The sequence below is a fragment of the Meleagris gallopavo genome, chromosome 3, assembly GCF_905368555.1.
Source record: "Meleagris gallopavo chromosome 3, MGAL_WU_HG_1.1, whole genome shotgun sequence".
Classification (NCBI taxonomy): Eukaryota; Metazoa; Chordata; class Aves; order Galliformes; family Phasianidae; genus Meleagris; species Meleagris gallopavo.
In genome coordinates, this window is record NC_139406.1 from 60,803,024 (window position 1) to 60,817,443 (window position 14,420).

Here is a 14,420-nt window from a genome sequence, read left to right on the forward strand (position 1 = left end):
AGGGCTAGGATTGTACTCCAGCTTCCTAATACTGGCAGAACTTTTTCAAATCAAGAAGCTCATCAGTTGAGCAGCTTTTTCACATAACAGAGTAGAATCAGAATGTTTTGTTTAAAGGGAGACAGCAGAAGTTCTTTCACTGAAGAAGGTAAATTGGAGGTACTGTACACGCACATTCCATTCTCCACTAGAACTAAAGGGCACGGTAAATGAAAGCTTAGTTTTATTCAGCCTGGCTCAAAAGACAAAATACTAATAAAGATGAAATGTAGGCTGACAGAACACTGAGTTTTAAGCTTATTTCACAAAGGAATGCCTGCAGTTCTTGTTTTTGAATTTCTCCATTGCTGTGTGCCTTCTGCATCAGGAAAAAAGTATCAAGAATAGGTGCATTTGTGAGTTCAGTCTCTTCTTAGGACAGAATATATCCATTGCCATATGAAGAGCAAACTACTACTTCAAAATTGAATTGTAATTCCTCTTCCCTTTTTAAGGGAAAAGTAGATATTTTTAATTGGAACAAATAATTGGGAGGAACAAAACCAAAGGAATGGGAAGTGATAAATTGTCAAGAATAAAATAGTGTTAAATGTTGCTCAATCAAAACTTCAAGCCTACTAATAAATTCTGATTTGAAAGTAAACTAAAATGCTACATTTAGTGCTTTAGTTACAAAAGAATAGCTATGTCAGTTAAATTGGTTTGTTTTACATATAGGATTGCTTAAACAATGTTTTTTGTTGTTGTTGTCCAGTAGAGCTGATAAATAACAAAAGAGTTAAGTTACAAGTAATATTAAAAGACTGGAAGGAATGGTGTTGGGTTCCAAATACTGAACTAAGCAGAAACACTTTTAACAGGTAACACTGGAAAAACTGAGGTCCCAAATTGCAATTCCTATTAGATTTTATTCTCACAGTCATGTTAGAGCTGGCAAGGATGCCTTTGCGAATAGGGAATACATACACTGAACTCCAAATTGTTTAAGTTTATCTAATGTCTGAATGTCTGTAAGGCACACACATCAGATTTCTTTCCTTATTATCTCATCGGTCTTCAGCCGATGCTACAGGAACACGCTAGGCATGTATAAAATACACTGAACGTGTCCACTATAAGTAAGCTGTAGTAGTGAAAAGCTTCTCCTTCACATAATGCTGCATGCAGAGTATCAGTGTTCACCAGTGTTGCTGACAGTGACTGCATTTCCAAGAATCTGTATTGTTTTACCTTTTTTTACATGATGATCAAATTCTTATGATAAACCAGTAACACCCGAGTACAGTTCTTACTGTTACCTTGTCTGCTGATTTATAACCAGAAACCAGAATCTATTATCCTGACTTACAACAAAATAAAGACAACAAACACAACACCATTTAAAAAACTAAAACAGATTTGAGATGCAATTCTACTTCGTGAACTTGTTTTCCACTGGCTCGGCACGAACTGTAAAAGCAGTCTCCAAAAGAATTAAGAGCAAGATGGCTGAGGTACATACCTGAGTTTTCCTCTGATTTATTTTCTTCCACAGTTGCTGGCAGAGGATTCCTTCTATCTTCGTGGATCTCAGACAGAATTAAAATATTTGTTTTTTCTGTCAGAGATGGACTATCATTAAAAGGAAGAATAGAATGAGGTGTTTCAAAGCCAGCTGCAGAAACCAAAGAAAAAAAATTAATTCAACATTCCAAGTCAAATTGTATCTGTTTTAAGATTTAATATAGTTAATTGTGAGTTTTGCATCTCAAAATGAATTTGTTTTCTCACTTGAGGAACTCAGTGTATTTTCTTTTAAGGCTTTTTCCTTTAAGACTGATGTTTTTGTAAGTTTCAAACTTTTCCTTCTGCTAGTTGTGTATTTTGTAACGGCCCTTCTCAGGGCTGGCGGCATAAACAGATTAAGTATAGAAGTCTGGTGTATTTCAGAGATACCTACTGCAAAACATTCAACACTTTCTTTTGTTATATGCATGGAAAGCAATCATGGGTATTTACAAACATTTAAAACATACCAGCTACTCCTTCCCATGATTCTGGGAGGCTGCGGTGGGGAAATCTGAGACACCCATGAGCTGGCTCTAGAATTAAATTTGGTATTGGAAAAGTTCAATTTCAACTCCTATGCCTTTGTCTGACTGCCACTGAAAGCCTCATCTCTAATATGTTTACTGTTAGCTGCTATTACAGTGCAGTCATGAAGTAAGTGATTAGTTTGCTTACAAAAATGTAGATAGTCTGCATGTTCATTTGTCATTCTTCCTTTGCTTTTTTTCCTGACAGCTTTGGAGGCTTTCCAATTCATTAGGAACACTCTTTCCATTTCTTTAATTTCTTTCCCATCAAGGTATTCTGCCAAAGAAAAGAGAACATTTTCTATGATACCAGAAGAGTATTTGGTCTCTTAAAATTCCTTTTTTTTTTCCCCCCTCTTTTTTAGTCTGTTGGTAAAAAATGATAATAAAAAATCCAATGATACATTCCAGCTTGATATTCATATTTTAATTAGATGCAGGAGTGAGTTGACATGTCTTAAATGAAAAAGAAAGCACCAATTCTTTTTATAATTTTCAAGATAAATATATATATATATATTCAGTTAAAATTCTGATTTCATGATTAAGGACAAATGTTATACACCAGAAATTCAAACTGGTGTGATAGGAAGTACTGTCACCAGAACACCTAAGCAACCCACACAGGCTGACAGAGGAACTTATCTTTTAAAACTAGTTTCACACCTGGAATGTGAACACAAAGAAGTCTTGCTGTCTTATAATGATCTCGCTAATCATCTATCACTAAAACTAATGGTTACTATTACCAGCAGCAGAAGCTATGTAACAAACTGTGCAGTTACTAAAGGAGCAGTTCTAGCTACCTTCCTTGTACATAAAGTCAGAATGTATCATTTGACAGAACTATACAGGACAATAATTGGCTTTATATACACAGTGCCATTCAAGAATGGTTAATGTAGCAGCTATTTTCTAAAACAGAAAGGGTTAAGAGCAGGTTCTTTCATTGGCTATTGCTTCTATTTTTTACCTAAAGTTGGTGACTGTACAACAATCCTATCCCTGTACTTTGGTTTGTGGCAGATGGGGTTTCCTGTGAGATCCATGCTGCACAGCTTTGTCCATTTGTGTAATACAACCTCCAAATCCTACAATTAACACAAGAACAGAATACTGTGGTTATTTTCCCTTCCCCACCGAAGAACACAACAGCAATGAGATTTGTTCAGTCAGGCCCTAAACCCGTGCACAGAAGTCTCTTCAGTGAGGTTATTCGTGTACTTTGAGAATGTGCACTCTCAAAGTGGTGTACAGCATTCCAGCAATGTATCAAAGTTGCACAGCGAAAATGGTGCAGCAGTTGAAAAACTGTTTTTAAAGATACAGTGATGCCAGCTATGGAAAATTACCACTACAATTCCCACTACAATCCTACCTATGAACTCCTACCAGATAAAAATGCACATGCATCAAGTAAACTGTGCACCCCGTGCTCCCACATTGCCCTTACAATATCACAGAGTCTGAAGAGATTTTGAAAAATGTGTGAATAACTATTTCACAAAGACCCTAAAAAAAGCTACAAGGCCCGTAAAACACAGCAGATTCTCTCTCTGTTTATACACACATAAATTGTATTTCGAAGGGAAAAAGTAATCCCCACCCTTCAATAACTGTGGGTGGTTGGTTATAGTATTGGCCCAAATAGTGAAATTTTTGAAATATACCTTTCTCCATCTGGATTTCTGTCTGGTGACCCAAGGGCAGTATGACCCAGAAAAAAAACAACTTCTCTCTTTTAAACACAATAAATTCAAGGTAAAAAGATGCAAATCTTAGCAGACTGCACCTTCCTACTCAGATACTCTCTGAAATCCCTTATTTTCAGAATTCCACTTAACCGTCATTATTGTTCATTATTGATATGCTTCCCCCTATATCTATAAAGCTTAAGCAAGGATTTAAAACAATGTAGATGAACGCAAGAGATTTTTTTAATGTTGTACAGTTGTATTAATTTGAAAAAAAAACAAAAAATCCCACAATGATTATGATTTGATAGATTCTAAACTGTGAAGTCCACAGAATTTTGCACTGTGATGCCAACAATGGAATATCTAGCAATTAGAGATCTCTTAGCTCCTTCAAACTTAGAAAATCACTCGGGGAATTCTGGATTTAGGTTAAGGTTATTAAAAAAGAAATAGGATTTAGTTTATTTATTTATTCTTACCTGGGCATTCAAGCATTGTTATTGAAATTTACAACGTGTTCTGGATTTCACTAGAGAGACTTTTTTCAGGTAATAGTTTTGGAACACAACATTGTCTACTACTGAAATAAAATGTATACAGTTTAACTTTGATGAATGCATACTAAGAGTCCTGTAGGTTTTTGTTAGCTGTTACTTACTTGATAAATGACCCAGAACATGCTTACTCCAGTGTGTGTTTATCTAAGAGCACACTAATCCTGTGCTGAAATATGATTACCCTTTCGATACGCTCTAGTTGTTCATTGCCTTCCTGTCTCTAATAAAGTGCTTTCACTTCCCAGCCTTTCAATAAGCTGTACTAAAGGGACCAGACACTCTTTTGGGCAGTCTCCGTTTGATAAATGATCATGTCATGCTATCACTTTGAGGTCTGCTACAAAATACTGACGAGCAAATTATATTCCATCTATGGGGGGAGCGGGGGAAGGGCAAGTGCCTTAGTAGGCAGCTGTAGTGCTGGCAGAAACGTTCCTACCAATTAAAGATGGCCATTTAAGAATTGGTATTTGACCAGTTTGCTCCAGTTTTTATCGGAGATGTCGAGTACAACCACCCTAGCTACATCTACAGACAGCCATTTGTCACCGTTTTGACTACCTGTCATAATCAGTTGGAGAAAATCTATAATTTTTCTCTCGTTCCTGACTCAATTCTGAAGTGAATGAATTCATCTTTTGTGATATCCTTTTGTCATAATCAATACTGGGCAGAGGTTGAATAAATTAAAGACTTGGAAAATACTGACTTATATACGTGTTTCTAGCTGTACTTTTACTGTCTAGCCAAACACTTCGGTCATAATCTCCCCAAATCTGAAGTCTATTCTTTATACATGTATATACACACATACGCACTCTGTGTCATCAGGACTTTTTAAATTAAAAATAGCTTTGAAAAAAATTCCCCTTAGTATTCTTACCAAAACATACAGCAACCTAGAAGACCTAGTGAGCCTAACTGAAGAAGCTGAGTAGAATGAAATAGTAACAAGCAATAGAAAGCAAAGAAAAGCCAATTCTATAAAAATCAGTGACACTGTTGATAACTCGCATAACATGCATTTTACAGGTGGCAGGCTCAGTAAATTGTTTTCCATGTGCTGGGTAGAATTATCTACTTTCTGTTCTGTCTACTGTTCTGACCACGTTACGTACAATTCAGGCACGTGAAGCGAGGTCATATGCCTTATGTCTCCTAACTATGCTAACAATTCCCTGAATTAGCCAGAACATTACATGCTGAATTCACTAGCCCCGATTTTCTACTATGCTGAAATCAGCATGGCATCGTTGAAAATGGAGGGAATACAGGTTTATATCAAAATGTGATAAAAGCTGAGATGAATGTCTAAACATCAAGTGATTGTACTAATTATAAAAAGTAAGCAAAGTTTATGTGAGAAAGTTGCCTTTCATGCATTTGTTACTTTTTCACAATTCCCTTTTTTTCACAGACCCCACTTCATTCCTGCTGTCATCTACCTCTGCTACACAGCTTACAGCTGTTGAGCAGACCTGCTAAGATCTGGATGGCTTCTCCACAACTTCTCTTCCCACTGGATGAAGCAGAGCTGGGTACTGACTCTCCGTTGCTCCTCACTCACTGAGGCACCAGCACAGTCTCTGATCAATGCAAAAAATTCCTGGGAATGATCTTGCTGGCAGCGTTGGGGTGGTAGGAATGGGAATATGGGATTTAGATCTGGATATGCAGCTGTGTTACCCCGTTTGTTTGACACATTTAATACAGTTTCACAGGTCTGAAAGAATACAAATAGAAATACTCTACTTGTACCTTCAAAACTTGGACACTGCTTATATAGCCAAGGACAGCCATCTTCAAAAATTACCAGAGCTTGATCTGAGTTTAAATGATAGCAGGAGCAGCAGGTAACTCAAATGCTAACCACATATTTTTTCAACACCTGTGATTATATCACATGGAAATCTATATGTCTAATTTACTAGGATAGATATTAGTTCTTGTCTGCCCGATGAGAAAATAATGAATTCTAATAATTAACTAAAAAATATACCCATAGTTGCTGAACAATGTATTGTTTTCATCCATTTATTCTGTCTCAGAAGACACTGTTTTTTTTCCTCTGACACACTGAAGATACCACTTCTAAACTGGCATCTTCATCCTTAGTATCAACCAGCTGTTTGACTAAGATGATCTTCTTTAAGATCATCACAACTGAAGGATTTTGTACTCACAAGAAGGAAAGAAACAATGAAAAAAATCACACACTAAGCTTTCTTTTGAAATGGATCATTTTTGAGAGGAATCCTTTTAGAAAGACACACATACCTATTTAAAAAACCCCAGTGTTATTTTGATTCAGCCAACGTATCCAGTATGGTTTTAATTATCTAACCTAAGCCTATATGAATTGTACTTCTATGTGAATTCAATTACAGTTACCAGCCAGAAGCATAGCTTGAAATACAAACCATTAATAATACACTAGCTAAAAAAAAAAAGAATAAAAAGAATGCATTATTCAACATTTTTAGTATTAAAATATATTTTAAACAGAGTCCAAATAAAGTATATTGACCCAGGTATTTGCTAGATACGTACAGGAATCTCCTCATCAGAAAACAGAACTGCCAAATTAAACATAAAAGGCATTACGTATTCTAAAGTTAGTTGCTATACTTGTTTGAGTAATTACTAACTTACAGTAGCTTAGTTTTTGTAAGAAAATAGAATGTATATGCAAACCAGTAACAAGACAGTTTAATTTAATCAAAGTATTTTCTTGATGAATTGGGTTATGATAGAAGCCAATTCATTCCACTATTTATTAACTAAATAAGTCAAAAGAAAGCAAAACATGAATGCCTCACGTTTATATGAAATGAAAACAGTGTTTATCAGGAATCATTTATCAAGTTTGTTCTTTCATGCCTGTACCATCCAGTGATAGTGTTAGCTGTGTTAGCATACTGTTCATTGTAGATTTACTACTCAGTATTATTGAGCATGAAACTCAAATTATTTTTTGAACTTTTATTTATGTCAAGAAATAGAAAACATCACAACTCCTAAAGGAACAGGAACATGACAAGGCCAATGTTCCTGTTCCTTTCTGAAAGTTGGAAGTTTTAAGTCCAGAACATTCTGCTTAAACCATATCTACTACTGCAAAAGGAAGAACAGAAATACTTTTCTTTCACTTGTTTTAGTTGTTACTATGGGACTTAGAGCTCTTGCTTATGAAGACTTATATTTCCTTAACAGAAAGAGATTCAACATATTCTTCCGTGTCAAATACTTCTTATGCTATGCCAACGACAGTCAAAAAGCCATTTTGATATTAGAATGGCTAAAAGAACAGTTACATAATTAGATATCCAAGAATTTGCTTTTATTTATATTTAAACTGAGAGTTAAGGACTACAATATAGTAAATAGCTGCAAGTTAATTACAAAACACTGGCCATGTACTCTGCAAATTAAACTGTTAGTAGTCACTCGGACGGTCAACACGTACATGCGTTCTCTACATTTTATACATGTTATATTATAACTTCTGTGCATGTTATATCTATCAGGTTGATAGATGCATGCACAGCTGTGTCTTCGCATAGGATTAAAGGACATTTGGACATCCCAGATGAATGGCTCTCCATTTTTAACCTCACAAGAGGTTCAGAAGCTGTAGAAGTGTTTTTTACTTCTTTACTTGTTTATTTTGTGATAAAGATGAATGTAACTTTTTTAAAATCATCCTTACTAAGTAGAAAAAATATTGATTTCAATACCTTCATATGTTGAAGTTGATTGTCAGCTGCTCTAAGATGAGAAAGATTTTCCAGAACTGCCAGTTGTTCTAATTCATCAATGTTGTTATTACTAATATTCAACACAGACAAAGATTTCTGGAGGAAAAAGGTACAAAATGATTTTTTTCATGCTATGCACAACTTGGTTGTAAATTCTTGATGGAAAGTGTCTTAAAGAACAGGTGTGTGAAGCACAAACTTGTACATGCAAACACTTCACCTCACACACTGTTTTCTCTTGGCCTTGTACCCTGTTCTGAAGTGCTGTTTATTCTGGCTTTGAAGTTAATCCAAAGTAAGATTATTTCTCAATTATTTCAGGAATTCTTAGCAAATATAGATTTTTTTTTTTCCAAACAATACTGATTTTTTTTTTTCCCCAGATGCTTTATGAAGTTCTAAAAGTTTACCAGCTCTACCTCAGAAGTAGACAACAGACAGAGAAATTGACTTCTCTAAGGTTACATCTGAACCACACAGAGCTGAAATCCACATCTGATACCCACGCTCCCATTGAACAGCTCAACTATCTGGTTTCTCATTTGGGCTTAATCCTGCCAGTTTCTCTGTGTGCATATCTCTGGTTTGCCCCTTTGGAACAGCAGTGAGTCACATGATGCACTTTGCCTTTTCTACCAGGTAATAGTTGCAGAGATCTTTACATTCTAGATAAGAAGTAAATGTAGTTCAGGTATTTATCTCAGGAAATACTTAATGCAGCATCACGTAAAAGCAAGGAGAAGCTTACATGTCTACAAGATGGAAACGAGTCCCTAATGCAGTCAGTTTAGAGTTATACCAGATATGGTACTTACCACTGGTTAGAAAATGTCTATTTGTTTCAGCACTCTGTATCATGAAACTTAGCCTCCTTTTCAAATCTGAGCTAAGAACAAGACCTGTGTTACAGACAGCAATTACCAGCATCATCCTGATGCACACAGTGTAACAAGCTCCTCAGACAAATGATACAGGATACTGTCAGCAAAACATGTGTTCGTAGTACACTGAGAGCTACACGGCCCATGTTTTGGCTCTTTTGTCTGACATCATTAAGAGCCCCAAATGGGAGAAGATGAGATAAGGAGACATCTTGTAAAAAGGGACAAAATACTTACTGTTTATAGAGTAAAAATAGAATGTTTTTACAGGTAGCTTAGCAAAAGATGATCAAAGATGAAAAGTCTTTCTGGAAAGAAAACCAAACCAAACCAACCTCCAGAAAACTTAAATAATAGCTAGGAAGAACAATTTGCTAGCGAGTCTTTGCAGGGTGCTGCAAAACACTGAAATATATGAGTTATCATGCTGGGAAAATTGAAGCTGTATAATCCTCCTCTACTTTCATCATCTCTCCAATGCAGAGGGAAAAAAATAAAAGTGCTGTCACAGTAATGGCCCATTTATTTTAAAGAAAAATAGTAATACATATCTTGGATTATAACATTTCAAACCAGCAAGAATTAGAGCTAGGTGAAATGTTTATGATATTCACATGAAAAGAACTCACTTGTCAGTGAATGTTCTTTGTTCGTCTTCACAAAACAGATCATAAATCCCTGACTGCATCAGGAAATACAGCAAGTGAATTTTACTGCAGTACAAAACTACAAACACTAGTAATTGAAGTGTACTTCAAAAAAAAACAAACAAACTATTTCAACAATAAATTTGATGTTTACTGAGCAACTAACATCTCAAACAAAGATTTCAAAAGCTGACTTCCTGGAATTTTTATATACACAGCATGGAAGAATGGCACAACTAGAACGGAATGCTTCAGATTGCCTCTCAGTATTCCCATCAAAGAGCTGTTTGCCCCTTCTGTTTGCCATTGCACTATCTAGAGAAGTACAGGAGGCAGTAAATAAATTAATGTGATAATCAAATCAGGGAAATATCAACAAAATAATTGTTTACTCCTTGCTTATATGACAATAGGGATGGGAATCCCTCAGTAGAATTTGTCAGTCTGCCACCAGTTCTCAGAAAAAACACACACAACGATTGAGTCCTTCTAATCATTCACACTAAAAATACTGACCTATTGATTAACAGCCCATTGAAAATCTCCATGTACTTACTGCCAAGGACCTAAGGGATCTGGGATCAAAGAGAAGCTTTTCGCCAAGAGGGAGGTGTTGACTTTCAATATGTAGCTCCCTTATTTCTTTTAATTGATCCAAACCCTCTACTACAGCGATAGAGTTGCCCCCCAGGTACCTGAAGAATAAAATACAAAGTTGGTTTTACATCCTTTGAAAGTGAAAGTGAACACAAGTCATCAAAATACTATTTAAAAAAAAAGGTATTATTGTGCAGTGTTTGGAAATTATGATAGAAAAAAGTAAGGTAGCGTGCAAGTAGGACACGCACCTAATGGATTCAAGCCTTTCTTAGAACATTTATGTTTAAACAAAAAAAAGAAATACATGTTAAGATGTCATTACTTTACTCATCATAGAACACTTTATTGAAAAATCATAAGCAATTCTTTTTAGTTGAAAAGCAAAACTTAACTATTGAAGAAACCTTAATGGCAACATCTTTTTTTCAATTCTTAGTGTAACAATTATTCTTTCACCAGTAAAATAAATTCACTGTTTCCAACTTACAGTTTTTCGAGGTTTTTCAGTGATGAGAGATTTTCTATGCATGAAATGCGGTTGTTCTGCAGGTAAAGGTGTGTTAAATGTGAAGCAAAGCCCAGGTTCTGGATTTGACTGATTTGGTTATCATATAAATACAAAACTCTAAGGTTTCTGCACAACGAGATGTCACCCTGTAAGAAACAACAGCAAACTGATGCCTTATTACTTTTATTCACTGCCTGTTTCTGGAAGCTGTTGATTGTTTTTACATTTAAATTTATTACTACACTTTTAACTATATTTTGTCCCAGAAAAAAAATAAATTGGTGTCAATAACAATTTCCAGCATAGATTTATGACAGCAATAGGTGGTTACTGTTTTTGCTGCCTAGAAGCTGAGGATTACAGCCATCAGCAGCAGGTAGATCAGAACCTGTGTGACTTTATTCCCTTCCCTGCCTTCATCAGAAAGATTTCAGAAAAGCACAATTGTTAGTGAGTTGTCTCCATCAAACCTTAGAGATGTAATACAAAACAGTTCTTGGCAAAGGAAGAACAATTTCTACAAAAACTTGCACATCAGTGTATTTTAATATACTTCTGATACGACAATTCCAGTCAAATGTCAAGTTTCTTTCTGCTCCTCCCCGAAAACTAAATGGTAGCACGTTTTTTATGATTTTCTCCAAAACTTCTCTGTGGCATCTGATGAACCAGTCCCAAGCAAACGGACTGATGGAATTAACAACTCACCATGGTCATTCCAAGGAGTGAGATGAATGAAAAAACCTATTTGCTTGCCTCGGTCTGTTCATATGGTACAAGGTATTTTAGACTTCTTAGCTGAAACCACGCTTTTGTTTTTGAAACAGAAATCCATTACACACAACAATTCAGTTATTCAGGGTTCAGCCATTTCAAAATGTGCTCCGTATCTTCAGGGGATTCAAATTAACTCGAGGCTTAGGAAACCGGTATAAATTTCATACCATTGAGCTCAAAGGGGGGAGGGACTGGGTTAAGGGTGCGGGTTTCGTTTTTGAAAATGGAAAGGTCATGAATTATTTTTTAAATGAATAAGCTCCAGGGAGCAATTAAAAAAAAAATATGTAGATTTTAACCTGTCTAATTTGAAAAAGCCACTACAGCAGTCCAAATCTGTTAACCTCATTTGGCTCACATCCTGTTCCTGAACTCTCCTTTCCTTTCTCAGACTTCCTCTGAAATCTAAGGACTAAACCACAGATAGACGGAAACTATTATGCTGAAAGTTAACAATCCTTCACAAAATTCCCAAGAATGGAAAAATTATGGCATTAGAAGGAATGAAATGAACATTGCACTTAATTGTATGTAATATTGTTACAACTTCCTTAAAAAAAAAGAAAAAAATCTGATCTGATTTCCTTATCTCCCTCTGTTTCACACTTCATATTTTTTACAAGGGTAACCATCAATACATACAAATCTTTAAATCAAAACCCAAACTTTTGCTGAAAACCTTTTATTCTGGCTTGGACCTAATGTCTCCAGAACTAATATAGCTGGATGTCAGCATTAGAGCACTGCCATCAGAGTCCTGCACCTACTGATTCCATGGCGATGACCTGGCTGCAGTCTGTAAGAAAGCATCAGGTCTAAATGATTAAATTTAAATATTACTTTCATATAAACAGCTAAAGAAGTGGAGTCATCATTTCTATTCTAATGACTTCGTAAGAGGTCCTTTGCAATATAGCAACCGTACGAAATAATAAAAGCAGCAAATTGTGGGTTTGTTTTTTTTTTTTGTAAGCTTCAGATTTGTGTAACACTGCAATACTGAAAATGCTGAAATATTGAAAAGATATTTCACTATTACACTTCAATTCACCACTCTTCCTTGTATAATTACATGGATTTTCTTTAATGGCAAAAATTAATAAATGTACTGATAATGCCTTTCTTGTCTGCCATACTGATGTATCTATTTCTACAGTTTCACATGGGTAAGGCAGTTGAACAAGACTTTTGGTACAGAAAGAAGTGTGCCCGTTTGATACAGAGGGACCTGGCAGACTGTTGGAGGCTCTTGTGTTTGCTGTTTTCTATGAAAAGTTTGCTTACGTATTTCAAACACATTTGAAAACCTCCACTATACCAGGAGGTAAAAGCAATTTTCCACAAAAGAGCAGCACGTTAAGCAGAGAATGCTGAAACACGTTTCCTAACTGATAGATTTTTAAGGCTTAGCTTCAGATACAAATGTTAAGGAGTAAAGTAGCTGCTATAAAATATAACCTTTGCTTTGCTTGCTGGTCTCCACAGTGATAAAAAACTCATCAGAACATTAACAATAGACCGTCTAACGGCCAGGTTAAAAGGAGGGAAGAGGAACGGATCTTACGATTGCATCTAGGTTTTTATCTGATAGATTCAGATGAGTTATTTTTCGCAGGTGCCGTCCCAAGTCCTCCTCCCTGCGGTTCCTGTGGCCGAGGCACCTGGCGACGAGGTCAGTGGTCAGCCGCACCATGGCTGCGCTGCGGGCCGAGCCGCGCTTCCTCTCGGACTGATGTGCACATGGGACACAGAGCCTGAACGTGCCTACAAAACAAAGAGCGAAGGGTCAGGCTGCTGGCAGCCCGAGCCTTGAGCACAGCTGGTGTGTGTATTCCAGGCGTGGTGCTTCCCCACGGGAACCGGGGCACCCGAGCAGCGCTGCTTTGTGGGGAGCTGGCAGAAAGCGACAGTGAAAGCCGTAGAAGGAACTCCCTTGCTTGCTAAGACGTTTCAGCTTTTTATTTTTGTTTTAATGAAAGTAGGAGAAGATGGAAAGCAGGAAGGACGCTATTTCTTTTCACTGAGACCTGTACTTCTTTCTTGACGGTTTTACACGACAACCCTCCCAGAGCAAGCAGTACGGCGACGGAACGAGCAGGGCTACCGGCAGCGGCGGGTGCGGGACCGCTCGGCCTCCGCTCCCACAGCCGCAGCGTGACACCGAGCTCCCACACGGCTCAGGGACCTTCGCGTCCCGTGCGACGGCTGCTTGTACGGCCCCGCCCGCAGCACAGCAGGGCCGGGGCAGAAAGGGGCAGGGTTCGCTCCCGAGAGTAATCCCGGCCCCGCTCCCCCCTCACCTCCCGGGCCGGCGGCCACTGAAGCAGCGCTCCAGCCACCACCGCCGGCGGTTGCCACGGCAACCAAACGCCAACAGCGTGAGGGCGGGGATCGCTCCCGCCGCGCCCAACCCGCGCTGGGAGAAGAGCGGAGGCGGGAACCGCGCCGCGGCTGCGCGGCCGTGGGCGACGCGGCTGCCTTAGCGCAGCGGGGTGACGGGGCGGGTGGGAGCGGGCTTCATCGGCCTTGGTCTTGGCCGTGCTCTTGGTCTCGGCGTGACTCCTCGCACGTCAGGGTGAACTGGGGCTGCGAGCTGTTAGTTTCAAGCCCACAGCGTCCCTGGGTTAGAGGGCTGCCGTATCAGAGGTGCCTCCCGCCTCCTCTGAGCGCTGCCAGACGTGCGGCGCACCTCAGAGCCCTCAGAAGAGACCGTCGCAACCGGAGGCTCTCGCAGGAAAAACTTTGAAGCTTGCTAAAATAAATGGGTGGTGAACAGCACCGTTGTCAGTGCCTCGTCGATGTTGCGGTAACCCGGTGTGCCCTAGCACCCATCACTTGCCTCCTCAATAAATGACTCAGAGTCTTATCACAAGAAATACCTCAGGAAGCAAGCTTTGAGCCAAAAACAAAGAAGGATTCT

The 14,420-nt window shown here is 38.1% G+C and overlaps 1 protein-coding gene across 4 annotated transcripts in view; it reads right to left on the bottom strand.

Annotated features, from left to right (window-relative positions):
- Positions 1-13,912, bottom strand: part of PPP1R42 (protein phosphatase 1 regulatory subunit 42) — a 20,679-nt gene extending 6,767 nt beyond the window's left edge. Inside the window, exons 1-8 of one of the 4 annotated variants that reach the window (XM_085221218.1) lie at positions 13,801-13,912; positions 13,065-13,264; positions 10,703-10,869; positions 10,172-10,310; positions 8,067-8,183; positions 3,049-3,166; positions 2,224-2,352; positions 1,502-1,654 (exon numbers count right to left, since the gene is read on the bottom strand). In XM_085221218.1, coding sequence (XP_085077344.1) covers positions 1,502-1,654; positions 2,224-2,352; positions 3,049-3,166; positions 8,067-8,183; positions 10,172-10,310; positions 10,703-10,869; positions 13,065-13,193 — 952 coding nt within the window. In that variant the 5' untranslated portion in view covers positions 13,194-13,264; positions 13,801-13,912. Of the gene's footprint in view, positions 1-1,501; positions 1,655-2,223; positions 2,353-3,048; positions 3,167-8,066; positions 8,184-10,171; positions 10,311-10,702; positions 10,870-13,064; positions 13,265-13,527; positions 13,762-13,800 lie in introns of those variants that run through there. The other 3 variants (XM_010708993.4, XM_085221219.1, XM_085221220.1) reach the window with 3 other exon arrangements.
- Between the last annotated feature and the right edge of the window lie 508 nt (positions 13,913-14,420).